Below are 16851 nucleotides of genomic sequence, written 5' to 3' on the forward strand. Positions count from 1 at the left end.
AGGGGTTGCGGGGCCGCTGAGAGGTGGCGGGGTCCCCTGAAAGGCTGCGGGACCGCCGAGGGGCTGCGGGGCCGCTTAGGAGGTGCTGGAGGCCGGAGGGGCGGCGAGGGCCGTGGGGGCCGCAGAGCCGCGGTGGTCCCTGAGGTAGCGCCTCGTCCTCCTGAGGCGACAACGGCCGAGGCGGGGCCACCGCGCGTGCCGGAGGAGGGGCCAGAACGGGCCACGCCCCCTCGCCAGGAAAGGGGCGCGTCCCGCTGGGGCGACGTCACGGGCGTGCTGATTTGCATACGCCGTGCGTGCCGCGGGGTGGGCGGGCGGACGCCGGAGGTGGCGGATCCAAGATGGCGCCGTGCGGACGTGTCCGGAGCCGCTGCCCGGGCCCGGCGCTGCTCCTGCTGCTGGCGCTGGCGGCGCGGCCGGCGGCGCCCAGCCCTGCTGCCGGCATTCCCGGTCCCGGCGGTGCTCCGCCCGCAGCGGGGCAGCCGGGGGGGCCGGCCGCGGCTGCCCCGCGGAGCGCCCGCGGCGGCGGGTCGGGCAGCGGGTGGAAGCTGTCGGAGGAGGCGGTGTGCCGGGAGGACGTGGTGCGGCTCTGCTCCAAGCACAGCTGGGCCAACAACCTCGCCGTGCTCGAGTGCCTGCAGGATGTCCGCGAGGTGAGGGTCGGGCCCGGGGCCGGGCCGGGCCTGCCCGCGGCGGCGAACAAAGAGCCGGGTCCGCGCCCCGCCGCGCCGCCGCCCCGCGTTCCCCTCACGGTTTGTGTTTAAAAATCGGAGTTTGCGCTGCGGAGCTCCGTGAGAGGAGCGAGCTGCCGGCGGGGTGGCCGTGAGGGCTCCGGAGAGCAGCTCCTCTTCGTCTGCACCTCGGGGCTCCGCGCTGCCGCCCGCGCAGCGCCCTCCGGGCAGGGAGAGCTCTCGGGGGATGGCTTTGTGTTCCGCCTCTGGTGCCTTGCGGGGTTATTCGTTCCCGGAGCTGTGGGGGAGCCCAGCCCGCGCCGTGCTCGCAGCAGCAGTGACCTGAGATGTTTTTTTCGCGTTCAGGTTCACACCTTCGCCTAGAACTCGGCTGCAGAGGCAGCTGCTTTCCCGTCCTCGGTTGTGCATGTATGAAACTCGATGTATAATCGGTAGACTTAGCTGACTTTAGGGGGAGGTTAACGGGGCAATCTGTGTTGTTCCCAAACACCTGTCGTGAGCAGTTTTAAGTCCAGTTCAAGAAAAAACTGAGTTGTCTCCTCCGAGTTTTCCAGCTCCATCTTTTCATTCATTGCTGGGCTCATTTTGAAGCAGCCTTTAGGGGACGTGCCTTTAGTGAGCTGTCCTGGTCTCGAGGTCTGTGAATTCTTGGCTTCTCTGCTGTAGAGTCCGGGAATGCCAGGCTGGGTCAGTTTTAATGGTGTTTTGCACAATAGGGAATGTGATTAGGAAAAGCCTGGGCTCGTTTCTCTTCCGTTTTTATGGGGACAGCAGATGGCAGTGGCAATGGCTACTCTAATCAAAGGGAGTCTTGAACCAGTGAGTGTCAGTGATTACTTCTGGCTTAAAATGCAAAGCTAATTTCGATTTTAATCTAACTTCACGTTTTAATTTTGGGTGGGTAGTTAGTAAGACACTGTAGTAGGTGTTTTCAGTAAGTCCTGCTGCAACATCTGTCACAGGTGTGAAACGCTCCCGTATGTGCTTTATGAATAACTCGCCTCTTGCTGTTCCTTTTTCCTGTCTGGGATCTTTTGGCCCCCTTTTAGGTAGGCATCCTGTCTGAGAGGATCTGACCTCACAGGCAGTGGCTCACAGGCTGCCAGCCTGCCAAAAAGGCAAGCTCTTGTTGTTCCTTTCTCTCCAGTTGCATAGCCCCTCCCTACTCTTTTCACTGTTCCAGTGCTTGTTGGTTTTCTGCCATTTTAGCGAGGTGAACCCTTTTTGGTCTAATTTACCGGTTTTCTGCTGGAATAGTTTTGTCATTTTCCTGAGTTAAAGCACAGAGGGGGGTGAGTGCAGGGCTGGTACACAGGGCTGTGCAGGGAGAGGGATAAGATCAAATCGAAGGTGAAGGAATGTTTTGCATCACGCTTTATTTTCAGCAAGTACAAACCCTTATGTTGGCTCTGCATATCTCCTGAGAACTTTGAATGTTATGTCTACTTGTGGTTTTCCTTTTCCCGTTCCTAAGCCTGCCTCGATGTCAGCAGTTTGCTGGCTGTTGGTCTTGTCTAGCTGTAGTGCTGCCTGATGCCCAGTGCTGAAGGTGAGTTTTTTCCTGGGTGGCATCCACAGGACATCTCAGGGCTCTTTTGGATTGATTTTTTTTCTCTGCAGGTGCCACTCTGTGGCCTTGTCCTTATTTGTCTGTCAGCCTGCAAGGAGCACTGTCAGCTGGTCTTAACTCTCAGCAGTTTGCCCCCAGTAACACCGATGTGATGGGCTGCATCCTGACGTAAAAATGACTTCACAGGGTGCTGCTCTGAGAAATCAATTAAAATAGCTGACTTCTGTGTGTCCCTACTGTTGAACACTTGATATTTGGACTGTGAATAAAAGTCATGAGTTGTGAACATTGGGTAGTATTTCAGCTGAGTGGGAATGGGGTCAGATGTTGTCTCAGACGTTTCCTTGGCATTGGAGGTGATGGCAGAGTGAATAAGTGAGGTATTGGCTGTTGTTGATATAACTTTTACTTTTGACTCTAGAGCATCTGACCGCTTGTTTGGACAATACCAGAAAAGGGACAATTACGTTTTAAAATGGGTGAGGATCTAGTCTGAGTCATACAGCCCACTTAAAACCAGTCGGGCTACAGTAAGTGGAGATTTGGGGGAGTTGTTTTTTGTGTGATACTCTCAGTGAGGACAGTGTGTGGACGCTGCTCCAAGGAGCAGGTAAGAGTTTTAGATGCAGTTAGGCTGCAGAAGCAGCCTTTTTTTTTTCTCTGGGTGTTTAAGGTAATCTTACTTTTCTCCTAAGAAATGTTTCTCTAAAGTGGAGAAAATTCAGTTTGAAACTAAGAGTGTTATTATGAGGATTATCCATTGATTTTTCTTAGTGTGATACAAGCAGGCTAGGACACTTCAAAATATGAATAACAGGAGAAACAACTACCTGAAATGTTCTTTTTCAGTCCATAAAATACAGAGAAAAGAGAAGGTGTGCTTGTTTTGTTAGTCAGTGTGAGTGCAATCACATGGTTTTGGTATCTGCTGGTTTCTAGGAGTGGATGTCTTTGAAGTACATCTTCCCTTGCTTTCATTGGGTAGTTCTGAATCTGAAGGAGAAGGAGTGTTGAGTCAGTGGTTGACTGGTACAGGAGCCCAGCTTGTAAGCAAATGTTGAAAGAAGCAGTTTAACACAATTATTCAGTAAAGAACAGTCTGACACAAAGAAAATAGTAAAAAACACCCCAAACTCCCCACCCAAAACCCTACACAAATGAAAAAACCCACCCAAACCAAACCCCCAAATAGTAAATTTTAAAGTTTTGGTTTTGGGAGGTTATTGTTTGACTGTCAGTTTAAATTACTATCAAAAGAGTTATTTAAGCCCTATGTATTTTTAGAAATCTTGAAGAAAAAATAGTCAGATCCCCAGACTGATATAAAATACTTTTTACCACTGATTTTTCCACTGAGTCAAAGAAATGTTTAATTAATGTAGTGCAGAGTCCTCTTTGCTTTTGTAGTACAAGGATGCTCCTTGATTGGAGAAGGAAATGGTCCTAGTCAGAGCTACTCAGCTTAAGCATTTTTGACCATAATCAGAAAATAGAGTAAATCCCATTTTTTTTTGGTGCACTTTGCAGATGAATTAACTTCCTTGTAGTTAGAACTATTAATGCACTGGATATATTACAGTTTTGAGTGACTTAAATTCTGTCATCAAGATTTTAATTATTATTCACATCATTCTATGTCACGATGTAAGAAGAATAGAAAGGGGTAGGGTATATGTATATTTTTAAAAATTGTGTTCCAAAGTACTTTTTTCCTGAAAGGATTCAGGTTGCGAGCCTGTTTCTGGAAAGACTTCAGAGCTTGCATTTCACTGAACATAGGCTGCAGCCTTTAAGCCCTTTTGTTGTGGGTTGCCTGTTAAACTGATTTGCATGATGGTTAAAGCATAAATAAAGCCATGAAATATTAATATATTTGCTAGGTAACGATTTTTGCTTGATTAATGATGATTTGCATTTGATGCATGACCAAGTTGTTGAATTTGAGGTGGGAAACATTAAAAGGGATGAAAATAATCTTATCCAATGTGGGTCTCTTATCTGGTTTACTAGTGGAGCATAATTTTACTTTTAGAACCTACATTACATCTGGTTAATTGGTGAGTGAATTTGATACCATAATCGTTGAGCATTGCCCTTATAAAGATTGTGCAATATTTATAGCATGATATTGTTCTGTATAATGTTAATGCATTAAAGGCTAAGTATGTTTTCTAGATCAAACAGTTGTGGTTAAGATGGGATTAGAGATCAAAGTTTTAGCCTCCTGCTACTTTCTTCATCCTGAGTGGTTCCGTTTCTTTGGTAACACCTTTATGGCAAAGACAGTGTAATTGAGCCTTAATGCTCTGCCTTCTGGAAAAAATAGGACTCTCCTAGTGTTGCAGATTGGATTAAGAACAAAACAAGTTATCATGAAGGCTGTGTATTTCAAGAACAGTATTTTTTTCTGCTATTTCAGTATTGTAGTTGGTGTAAAAGGCCAGAAAATTCATTTGATGTGATTTAATGGGCTGGGGAGCGTGTACCATTTGACAGGCTGGGAACTGTCATATTTCTTCCATTTAAATGTTTTATTCCTCACTCTGTGTGTACCTGAACTCCTTAAGTGATCTGATAAAATAGTGTCAGTGAAATTACTTGCTTTAAAATTATAGATGGAGAATAGAAACCAGACAGTAATGCGTGCTTGGGGTCTTCATCTCTTTGGGTTATACTGTAATTGTAGGAAAAAACTGTGTGTTCCCAGTCCTCGTTCTGGTTCTCTAGTGTTCCTGCCTTTTTGGTAAATGGATTGGAAATGTAAAGGCTTCCCTTAATCTTTTTGCTTGCACTGAGGTAGATGACTGTGATCTGTCACAGTAGCTCATTTTACTTTATTTTTCCTCTTTATCTCCCTAATTTATTGAGTTCAAGGTCAAAGGTTTTGTTTGACTCAACGTGTGGCATTATGTTATATTTGAGCGTGTACTCCTGTTATTCCATCTCTCTCAGTTTTCCTGTGCACTGGTGGAGGCTGGCATTTAAAATTCCCTTTTTGAGATGTCTCATTTGTGGCAGCAAATGACTGGTTACCTGTCCAGAGCTCTAATTGAGGGCTGTGGATTAAACATAGCGTGAAATGCGTGGTGAAGGCACTCCTGGCAGGGTTGACCATCTCTTTCAGCACTTATGGGCTTTTTCCCCAAAATCTCCAGGCATTCTCCCTGGCCTTCAGGTGAGCTGTTTTAAGAGCCTGCCTGTTCCTCGGGTTGATAAGTCTGTGGTTGTGGGATGGAGGCTGTTCTGCTTCTCTGATCATTACTATTGCAAAGGAGCAGGCTGTTAGTATTCCAGTGGTACTCTTGCAGTGCCTACAGCATTATCATCTGGTTCAGATACCAACGCTCAAAGGGTTGGGTTTTTTTAAAAGCAATGATCAGAAACCTGAAAGATGTACCTTAAGCCTTGCCAAGGGCTTTGCTTACATTTTCCCTCCTTTCTAAAGGATATTGACCTGGTGATCATTCACAATCTGAAAAGGACACGGGAGTTTAAGAACTGCTACTTTGCTGAGAAAAATAAAAGAGTTCTTACCAATATAGTTGGAGTTGAGCTAACTTAAAGGAAAAATGTGTTGCAATTTTAAGAGATTGAGTTAATTATTGATCTGTAACTTGGCTTTATGGGTTGAAGCCTGTGACATCTGAATTAGAAATTTTCAAATACAGTTCTGTCTTAAACGGAATTTAATGAAGAATTTACAATGCTTTGTGGTATATGCAAATTAATTTGAATTGTGAATATAGTCCCTCCTGCTTTTAAAATTCATGAAATGGAAGGTGGACTATCCAAATCAATGGAAGAGAATGGCTGGACCTAGGAGAAAGGATTGAGATGATTAAGTTTTGAAAAACACATGAGCAACAGGAAGGCAAGGAGCACTGAAGGTTTTTCTCCTGAGGCTTGGCTTCTTACCCGAGATTAGCTGCATTTTTGTTCTGAGGTTCTCTTTTTCCCTTGTGTTTGGATAGTGTAAGCCCAGTTTCCTCCTGGCTTTTGTAGTTAAGTCTTAAAGTAAAATACTAAATATACTTTAAAAGTTTGATTTGTTTTTAGGTTGGTTACTTTGGCATCAGCCGTTGGCTTCATCTCAGGATATAGCAATATTTAAAAGTACTCTTTTTTTCTTGCTGAAGCCATGTGTGAGCTGAATAGAGGGGAAGATGGTCTCTCTCATTCCAGGCGCTGGACTGAATGTCTTGTGAGCAGAGCATTGAGCACAGGTTCTTAGTCCTCCATATCCTTTTTCTTATCAAAGAGAGTTATTTTTGTGGGGTTTTTTTGGGGGGGTGGATTTGTTTTTCTTAGTTCTGTGCTGTTCTTGGCAGGCTGGTGTTTGTGGTAGCTGGTTGTCTATCAGTTTGGCCTGGGATATTTGGCTCAGTAAAAGAGATTATCTTACAGGTCTACTTCCTCCAGCAAGCTGGCACTGCTGGCCTGTTGCAGCTCTGCATACCAAGGAGAAAAGGAGTGGAAATACAAGGGAAGAAATAAAGTTTGATGCAGGCTGTGCAGCCTGGGCTTGGCTCAGGGTGCAGTGAGAAAGCCATGCTGGGGGAGGTGATTTCCTGAGCCAAATAGCTGAATATATTGAAAAGCAAAGACTTGGTCAGTTGTAGCAGTAGAGACAGGTACAGCTAGGCTGTGTTTTGCATGCACTCTCTCCTTCCCTTGTACTGGAGGAAAGGAGATCTCTCTGGTGCTGCTTTGGGTTGTCATGGTTGGAACAGAATGTTTTGAAGAGGGATTATTTGTGGCCAATAAAGTCCTGTATTTGTTTTCTAGTACAGAGATGACTAGGTGTTCTTTATAGTGTAGCTTTCCTGCATGCATGCACCACTTTTCCAGTGGATTCTGGTTCTTTGGTCTTGGGAAAATGCACACTTGCTTTGGAAAAAGCTTTGCAATTATTCTTCCTAATAATATACCCCAAAGAATTAGTTGAATAAAAGGGCTAGGTAATTGCCTTTTTATTTGAAATCTTGCTTTAATATAGTTTTTTTCTTTTTGATCTTCTGACTAATTCAGTTTTAAAGTCTGTGAAGTTGGTTGCTATGGCACTAAAATTTTTCAATTCTATTAGCTGATAATTTTCTCTTATCATGGGATACCTTGATTTTCTGGATGCTCAGTTTATCAGTATCCATCACAGTGGATTAGGTGAAGAGCAGAGATCCTATTTTCCCTATTTTTATGCCAGCTTGTGGCATAATTGCAACCTTTTTTCATCAAGATGAGATGAAAACCAATCCTGTTCCACTTCTGAGCAGGGGTGACATTCATAAAAACTGTCCTGGAATGCTGGTGTCTGAATGTCTGCAGCTCTGAGCTGAGGAGTCTCCTTCAGGAGTTAGAGGTGTCTTTTTTCTCTGTGCTGTCATGTTTTGTGCATGAGTTTATTTAATTTTTTTTTCCTTTACATAAGTGTGTCTTGTAGATCTTACAGCTTTGTGAGCTTAGATTTCACCTTTTAGCATTAGAGTGCATTTCTTGTTTGTAATGTCTACAATTTTGCCTTAAACTGAGCATCTGATGCCTTTAGTGACAGTAGCTTAGGGACTAGTGGTACACATGGAAGTCCCTTTTGCCAAGTAACACCATAGGGAAAAATGACCATCATCATGCAGGACAGAAATGACTGTATGCTGCATTTGGGGTGTTTTTTGCATCTTTACCTGAAGCAATGCATTGCTGAGAATTGCTGATGTGGCAAAAGGTAGTGAATGTAATATGTTTTTCTGGTTTCTCTATATACCTGGAGCATTTTACCCCTTTCCTTGCAGTAGAACTGTGTGTTCTTTTGTGTAGTTTCCTTAGTTGATTCTCAGGAGTTTTGAATCTCTTTTAGAGAATGCAAGTGGTTATGCTGATGTAATTAAGTACTTATATGTAACAGTGTGGGTTAATACCAAATAGCTCTTACAGCCCTTCTGTGCAAAATCAATCAGGCAAATGTGCTGTCTTTTGTTTAAAAAATAATGACTAGCTTAATCTGGTAGCAAGTTTGCTGTCTAGATCTTTTGAATCTTAATAGGAAGCTCACCAGCCTTCATCATGCTCAGTAGTTTGCTAATTGAGGCTTTCTTTTCTACACTGTTCTGTTATTGCAGGGTAAAATACTTTGCACCAAGTGAACTGCAAAACAAACTCAGCAGAGCATGCATTCTTCTAAGTGTTGAAGTAATTGCCCTACAAAAAGGTTTTGATGGAATTAAACAAAAGACAACAAACCCAAACCTGCTTGGCTTATAGACTTTCTGTGACAGTCCAGACTTGATTTGAGCTGAGTCAACTTCTGTTAGGCTGTTCTCAGCTGAGTTGAAATAACATCTGGAAGAAACTTGCAGTAAAGCTCTTTCCGTAGCAAGTTGATTTTTGGGATTATATCTGTCTCTGTGGCCTATGTATGTTGCAAAATCAGAAAAATTAGCTACTTTCAAAGAAAATCACTGCAACACTGCAGTTGTTATAATTTGCAACAGGAATTGTTCATGAGACTGCAGTTCTTCAGCTGTCTTCGTGGTGGTGATCTAAACAAATCGATATTAATGTGATCCTCTTGTAAAATTCAGGCTAGTCAAAGTTGTCTCCATCTCTACAAGGCCCTGATTAACTGCAGGTTAACAGCAGAGAGCTGACAACTCTAGTTTTATTTGTCAAGCATTTTATTTTGTTATTCACTTACGACATTGTGTTGACTTGGATGCTTTTTTGGTCATAGAATTACAGAACCATAGGGTGATTGGAAGGGAGCTTGTCTCATGGACATGGACACCTTCCACCAGATCAGGTTGCTCCAAGTCCCTGCATGATTCCAGGGATGAGGCAACCACAAATTCCCTTCAACCAACAGCCCCAATTCCTTTCTTGACTTTTCCTTTAGAACTGCTTCTAGGAACACACTATGCTTTTTGCTTCAACATCTGAGATGTGTGAGGGGTGGATCTCTGTGTGACACAGGTATTCAAATTTGTGTTGACATCTGTCTTAACTTTCTGAAGCCTATAGAGCTGACTCTGCAGCAGAGGTCAAAGATTTTGTGAATGCAGTAACATTGCTTACTTTTTAACAGAAGGCTTCCAGGCAGTGATCGACAGCCGTCTTCAATTGTTTCTGATCAGTTGTGTTGAAACAACACCAGGTTTTAAAGCTAAAGAAAAAAAAAAAAAGCTGGAACAGTTTTTTATGTTGTAAATCTTTCCTGCATTTTTATGAAACAGAGTACTGGAATGGGACTCCCATGGTGAATGCTTGTCCTGTCTCTAGGAATCACGTGGGAAGGGATGCTTCTAGGGAGCATTTCCCTCAACTGATTCACATCTCTAAAGATGTACCCTCATTTTAATGTTACTGTCAATAGCCTTAATTAGATGTATATGTCCTACTAGCTGTAGGAATGATGGGGTTCTGTACTTCCCTCACAGAACACAAAGCTTTGCAGTGTTTCATGTTTTTGCTTTGAGGTCTGTGCTGTAGCAGGCATACACATATGGTGAACTATCACTGATGATGCTCTCACCTCTGACTCCAGAAATAGCAGCACTGTGTTGGGCAGAGTTGCCTGGACTAATGCAGGGTTTGTTGCAGCTCAGGCACTCAGCAGTGTGGCTTGAGCTTGTCCACATCAAATCCTTCTCACGTGCTCTGAGGCTATGTTGGCTTCCTTTCCATGAGCAACTCACAGGTAACGCTTACACAAAGTGGAAAAACATACAGCAAACCACAAACTACAGGGCTTTTGGTTTCCCTCCCCTCCTCCAGGCATTTGTGAAGACTTCCAGCATCCTCTTGTATAAAACCATAGTCTAAACTTGTTCTGCCGGGGAGGGTGCTGATGGAATTTAAATGCTTCTCTTTGTATGTCAGGTCTTCCCAAAGTAATTTCCCCAAATACTTTCCTCCCTTGAGGCATTCCAGTGAAACCCATCAAAACTTTGTGATGCTCTCCAAGATTATTTAGTAAATGTTATCCTCTAATGTCAGTTTTACTCACTGGGGTTCACAGTATATTAGTCTTAGAATACTTGAAGAAGACATTTTCTGAAAACTTTCTAAGAATGCTGGAGAGCTCAGGTAGGCTGTGTGGTGCTGGTATGAAGCCGGGAGGAGGATTCAACTTGAATTTCTCTGTTGTATAGTTGGAAGAGAAGATGAGAATCATATCATTCAAAGCAGCAATCCAAAGCTATGCTAGTCAAGTCATCTAATTAATACTTTCCAGAGCAAAGTATGGGAACAATCATTCCAGCTTGTTCTTGTCTGGAAAGTACACATTTTCACAGAAGTAGATTGTAATATTTCTGATAACACTGATAAAATCACAGAATTGGTGGTGATGGTAAAAGCAGTAACTAGAAAAAAAATTGTTTTGCAGAGAAACAAACAAGAGGCTTTGATTAGAATTTCATGGATCTCATAGCATATTGCTGAGATTTTGACCGTGGAAGGATTTATCTTGAAGTTCCAAGGTTTTAAGTTGGACATAGTTACAACAGAAGGATGTTGCCTTTCCTTGGAAGAGGTACACGATCAGGTGAAACTTCCAGAATAACAGTGAGAGTATAGGAAATCCTTTCTGTCCTGGTGTTCCAGGCAGTGCTGGTTGTTAGCTGCTCCCTTCCTACAGCACATCTTGCACCTTGCTCTGAGGATTGCCACAGCTCTGGTGTGAGCAGGAGAACAACGTCCACATCAGTTACCATTTCTGTGGAGTTTCCTGTCGAGCCATCCAGTTTGCCTGGATGAGAAGTGTGTTAGGATCCTGCGACACTTTGGGAGCTGCTGGTTCAAATAGCTGTGCTTTGGTTTCCTGAGCTACAGCACTTGGCAGCAGTGGAATGGTGTACAGGCTGAGAGCGTGGGCTGGCAGCGAGTCTGTCTCCCTGCCGTGAGCAGAGGTGAGGTTTGGTTGAGTGTGTTGTTTTTGCTTTACAGCATGATATGTTCTGAAACAGTTGAGCTTTGCCCTGCAGTCTTGGGAATGAGTAGCGTCTCTTCTTAATTGTGAGCAGATTGCATTGTTTTTTTTAATTAGTCTCTCACCTGAATGATTCTATAATTCTTTGTTTGTTCTTCCTTACAATAAAAGATATGAACACGTTTAACGTTCGCTTGCAAGACTTGCTGTATCAAAAGATAACAGGACACTGTGTGTCAGTCTGAGTAACTCAGTGTTCCACATCCTTTCTTACAGTCTGTTGCTAGCTTTAATCCACGGAAGTGCTTTGTAAAAATATGGAACGATTTCTTTTCCCTGTAGCATCTTAGAGGCTTAAAAACATTGGGGAATGAAATGGTGCTTCATCCTTCTTTTAGAGCAAATGTGCTGCATATTTTAGCCCAAAAGGAATTTTAGGACTAAAAGAGTAGTAATATGCTATTTCTGTGCGAAAATGCCCAAGGCTCTCATGAAACAGCAATGTGGAGGAATGTGTTTGTTCTTAGTTTTGATACTCACATGCCTGGTAAATATTTAGGATTTGATTTCCATAGGCATTCTTCTTTCCAGAAAACTGCAACTCCTTTTAATGCGACAGAGATACCCTGGGAATAGTTGTGGAGGAGGGAAGGGGCACAGGCAGCTTGTCCTCAAATTCTCTAGACGATGTGTCTTGCCAAGTTTCTGGCAAATGTTTATGAAGTTGCATATAACCTGCAGCAGTTGAAGGATCTACTTGGGAGTGTAAGAGCCTGAGGTTCATGTGTGATGAATACTGCTCATGACTTCGGGAATTCTGCAGTGCTCCCTTGGCTGTAACACTGTGGATACATTTGGGTAGTTTTATCAATGAAACTCCCTGTTGAGAAGAAAGTGCTTGCTGAAGCAAACAACAGATAAAGTTACCAAAATAACCCTTGCTCCCTGGAGAGCAGCTGGAGGAGGGAAGAGTCTTGTCAGTCACACTTGGATTTGAATAACATGACATAACATCCTATCAAATGGTTTAGGGTGAATGGAGCAGGGGGGCTGCACTTCCAGTCCCTCAGGCTTGCTTTGTGTTCAGAGCTTGGTTGCTTGGGTAGGATGCGTGGGATGGGAATGTTAAATTAAGTGTAATAGTTTTAAATCTTGGCATGTGTCAGCCTTGTCCAAGATTAAATAAATTGAGTGCAGAACTAAGATGATGTACATCTCTTATGTGGATGTGCTGTAGTTGAGTAATTGGTACATATGTGAGTGGGGCCCAATTTTACATAAGGTGTTTGATTTTTTGCAGAATACCCTTGTGAACCTGAGTATATTTTCTTCCTCTGAGTTATTAAACAAGTTGTGAGTTATCTGTTCCTTTTTATTTCTTGAAAACAAAAAGACTACCCAGTTGACTTTATTTATGCTGTTTGACCATTTACTTTTTTTTTTTTTTTTTTGAGGAATGTGTGTCCTAAATGGTGATTTTGGTGGGTGTTTCCAATAGTTTATACTGTAAATCTGAGGCAGTACTCTTGTAGAGAGCAGAGGCAGTGATTCTGTCTGCAGAATGAAATGAAGGGCCATATTGGTCCATCCAGTTCAGCTGTGAGTTCTGTGGCAGGTGGGGAATATATTCTAGAGATGTGTCAGCAGTTACAGCTAAAATTGGCCTTTGAGGATTTGGGATTTCCCTATTCCCAGAAGGAGAAACAGCTTTAGCTAGGATATCTTTAGTAACAGTCTTTCTTTTGTTTGTTTAGGGAGCGAGCTGACCTGTCTGGTCACTCATCCAGAAATGTTTCAACATAAGTTTCTGAATGAGGTGATCAGCTCTTCTCCTGGGAGTGATTCCTCTGGATAAAATGGCGCGTGTTTGGTACAGCTTTCAAGTATTAGATGCAGCTCTTGCAGCCTAAGATCTTGCTGCAGTGGTTTGGAAACAAATGAGGCAAATCTGTTTGGTCACAGAGCTTTTCTCTGTTCTAATGCTTATTCTTGAAGAAGGGGTGGTCTCAAAGAGGTATTTTGCTGGTTTGGGGAAGGAGTGGATAGTGCTGTGTTTCAGCTGACAGAAAATGTAGATTTTCCTCTTCTAACACTGCACACCGTGTCATTCAGTAGTGCCAGTAATAATATGGTCCAATTGCAATTTTTCCTTTCTGAACCAAGTATTTTGTTTATCCTATATCAGGGCAAGATGATTAAAAGCTTCTAATGAACTTCTGGAGTTTTTTTCTGCTTTTACTAGTGCCTTGTTTGTAAGGTCAGCATTCCCTGGAGGTTTGCATGTCTGAGCCAGCCCTTGATACAGGTTTGTTGCTCTTGTCCTGCTTTTTATGCTGTCTTTGTGATGTGTTAAAACCTCTGCAGAGTGCTTTGAGAGAGCATTCCTGGGAAAGCCATGTCTGGCTTTATTCTGTCATGCCTTGTGACACTTCTAGGAAGAGTGTTTTTGGGAGAAGCTGAAGTGTGATGGCTTACTGGCTAAGTCAGGCTGCTTCAGGTGTTCACCTCTCTTAAGGTGAGGTTAAGAGTCTTGGAGCTGAGTGGATAGAGCAAAATCCTCTAAAAAAAGCGTGTTAGCATGAGCACCCATACTCTGGAGGGGAAAGGAGGCATGGTGTTAGGATCAGGCATTGCATGTTACCATCATAAACCATGGTGATGGGTAACAGTTGGATGCCTGGGCACCTGATGGAGTGAGCACTGATCTGACTCAGAAGCAGATTAAATCCAGGAGTAATAAATTTCTAACAGTTTTCTGCTTCACTGCTAAAGGCTGCTGCTCCCCTGGCCAGGGCAGCTGAACAAAACAACAGCTTTTGTTCAGGGAAAATAGGAGGGGGTTCCAGCGCACTTGAATGTGGGTGCCAGTGCTTAAGAGCAGCTTCAGGTGTTTCAGTAGTCCCTGCTCCAGATAAGCTCATCCTTGGAGAGATTTGAACATCCAGGTAAATAAAACCTGGGTGGCTGAAGTTGCAAGTCAAGACCTTGTGGGAGGAATGTGGTAGTAAAGTCAAGGAGATGTTTCATTTCCATGGAATGAAAACAGGGCAAAGACTTGGTGAAGCCTTGATGGGAAAAGATGTCCATATTATAGGAAACTGGGCTTAAAGGGGTTAAATTTTTTACCTGGGGCACGTGTCTGGGTAAATTAATTCAGATTAAATATCTAGGGAAGCTAATGAAAACATGTTTTAATGAACCCTGGATAATTACTCTATTTAAAGTTCTTGATCAATACCCAGGAGATCTCACACTGCTTGCAGATTGTTTTTTAAAAAAAAAACAACTGCACATATATGTATTTTAAATCTTCTGCATAAAATCAAAACAACTGGAGTCACTTGCTTTGTAGAATTCTGGTTCACCAGGGCTCTCTAATATTTGGAGGTGGTCTGTAAATCAAAGCTGAAGTCTTCAGCATTTTCAAAAGTATTAATTGTGGATTTTCAGTGGGAAGTGGAAAAGAATAAACAGGCTTAAGGGAGCAGATACTAGGACAGAACAGAATTTCTGGAATAATCAGTGGTGTAAGAGTGTGGCAAGGCAGCTGGGTGTGGTTTCTAAGAGAGGAAGGAGTTCTTGGAGATACTTGCTGGTGCAAGTGACCTAAATAAAGGCCACCTCTTAATCAGAACCTTCATTTTCTTTAGAATACTGTATATGAATTTCAGTGGACTCAACATTAATATTAACTAGAAATGTCAGGCAGGCAGCCTTACCCTGAAGGGATAAACTACTGTCTTTAAATTGGTTCATATTAAGGAAGTAAGAACATGTTTAGTCTTTTCTGATTGAGCTAATTAGCAAAACTGCATTGTGTGTTCATAGTTAATACATCCCTGCGTGTGCAAATGGATAATGAATGCATAACCGAGCTTAGGAAAGGTAACTCTTCAGCAAACAACCTGCAGCACTGTCTCCTTGAGGCTTGTGCAGTCTCCTGGTGTTCTGTGACAACTGCCAAATCTGTCAGACAGAAGGATTTTATTCCTGTCTGTATTCAACCCGGTGCAGCTTTTGGTCTCCTCTTGGTAGCAACACTGATTGTATCAATGGAAACTGTCTTTGCACCCTGCTTTGAGTGGCGTGGTGAGGGACTGGCTGTGCACGGGAAGGCTTCAGCAGCTGTCAGATGCACTGATGCTGAACCGCTTAAAGCCTCACCCTCTTCTGAGCTTTGGTTGCAGAGGGGTCCAAGGAGCAGCATGATCCTTGAAAAAGGAAGTTGGGAGTGATCCCATTAAGGGAATCCCAGGTAGCGTTCTCTGTATTGATGAAGGTCAGGTCACACTAACTTAAAACCACCCACAAACTCCACATTGTAGGCTTTGATGAAGACTGTAAACCCTCACAGGCTCCCACTGAAATGATTTAGTGGTTATTGGGCCGACTGAATGGATTCTTTGCCTGGGAGCTTTTCAGAACTGAAACTGGCAATTAATTTGAGGAGCCATTTCTGAGGTATGAACAGTCTGCTCAAGAGTTTTTTAATTACATCCCAAAATTTGTTATATGGTAGAAAACTTAAGATGGAAGTTGTCACTTGCAGCCGGAGAAACCAGAGCTCAGCTGGGTCTTTATCTTTGCAAGAGGGAAATTCCTGCAACAGGCAGTGAGCAAACAGGGGCAAGGGATAACACAGAAATCATGGGACTTTGTGGCAGAATCCTGTTTTTCCCCCTTTTACAGAAAACCAAACACACCCTTCTCATAAATTTCAGATTCCCCATTCTGTGCTATCTGAAAGCTGCAGTTGTGTAATGATGTGTTAGCATACTGTTTCCTTGAAGTTCTTGGAAAGATCACAAGATTGAAAAATAGCCAATAAACATGGTTCTCCATATTTCTCAAGAAGAGAGTGGGATAGTTGGAATACTTCAGTGTCATTGTAGAGTTGGTTTTCTGTGTTCTCTTATCTGCATTTAATGTTGTTTTTGTGCCTAACTCTTGTCTTTGTTTCATCGCTGATACATCTCCTGTTTAAATAAGGAAAAAACCCCTGTTACTTTATCGAGAGATTGCTCAAGCATGACTAGAGATAAAATTAACTAACAAGTCAGTTCTCTGCGCTTTGAGGAGTGGCTTCAGATGATGGCTCACATTCCTGTGCTGAAAATGACCTGAGGCAGTGATATAAAAAGACGAGGGGTGGGCATGGGATATCAACTGGAGTGAAACCTTTCATCCAGTGGTGGACACGAAGGTGGATATCTAACCTTAACCAGAAGATGTCTTTCTTTGTATGCAGAAGTTTAACAATTCTGTGACAATTACCATTCTTCTGGGCTTTCTGTGCTCATGTAATTGAAAGCCGGCTATGGCCTTTATGGGGCCTTTATGAACAGCCTCAGTAAATGATTGTAACCACAGTGATTGTTTCCTGCAGTCTTGTTAGTCTCAAGCAGGAAGGTGGGGATCAGATACAGACTGGGTTCTAGCTGCTGGGATTACTGATTTTCTTTTTTTTTTTAATACCCTTTTCACCTCAATTCTCCTGGAATTTCTGAAGGCAAAGAAGCTGCTGTGCAGCTGTGATCACATCAAAGCCTTCAAATATACCAACAAATCTTTTGAGAACAGGCAAATCCATTCAGTAGTTTTAGTGCAGTGAGTTCCTATTGTAGATCCCAAGTACTGGCTGAAGGATTTTCTCTCTGTGTGATTTGGTGTCT

The 16851-nt window shown here is 43.0% G+C and overlaps 1 protein-coding gene across 1 annotated transcript in view; it reads left to right on the forward strand.

Moving 5' to 3' along the window:
- Positions 1 to 304: 304 nt before the first annotated feature.
- Positions 305 to 16851, forward strand: part of GLG1 (golgi glycoprotein 1) — a 77025-nt gene continuing 60478 nt past the window's right edge. Inside the window, exon 1 of the mRNA XM_038148438.1 lies at positions 305 to 653. Coding sequence (XP_038004366.1) covers positions 342 to 653 — 312 coding nt within the window. The 5' untranslated portion in view covers positions 305 to 341. The remainder of the gene's footprint in view (positions 654 to 16851) is intronic.

The sequence above is a fragment of the Motacilla alba genome, chromosome 11 (assembly GCF_015832195.1).
Source record: "Motacilla alba alba isolate MOTALB_02 chromosome 11, Motacilla_alba_V1.0_pri, whole genome shotgun sequence".
NCBI classification, from domain to species: Eukaryota; Metazoa; Chordata; class Aves; order Passeriformes; family Motacillidae; genus Motacilla; species Motacilla alba.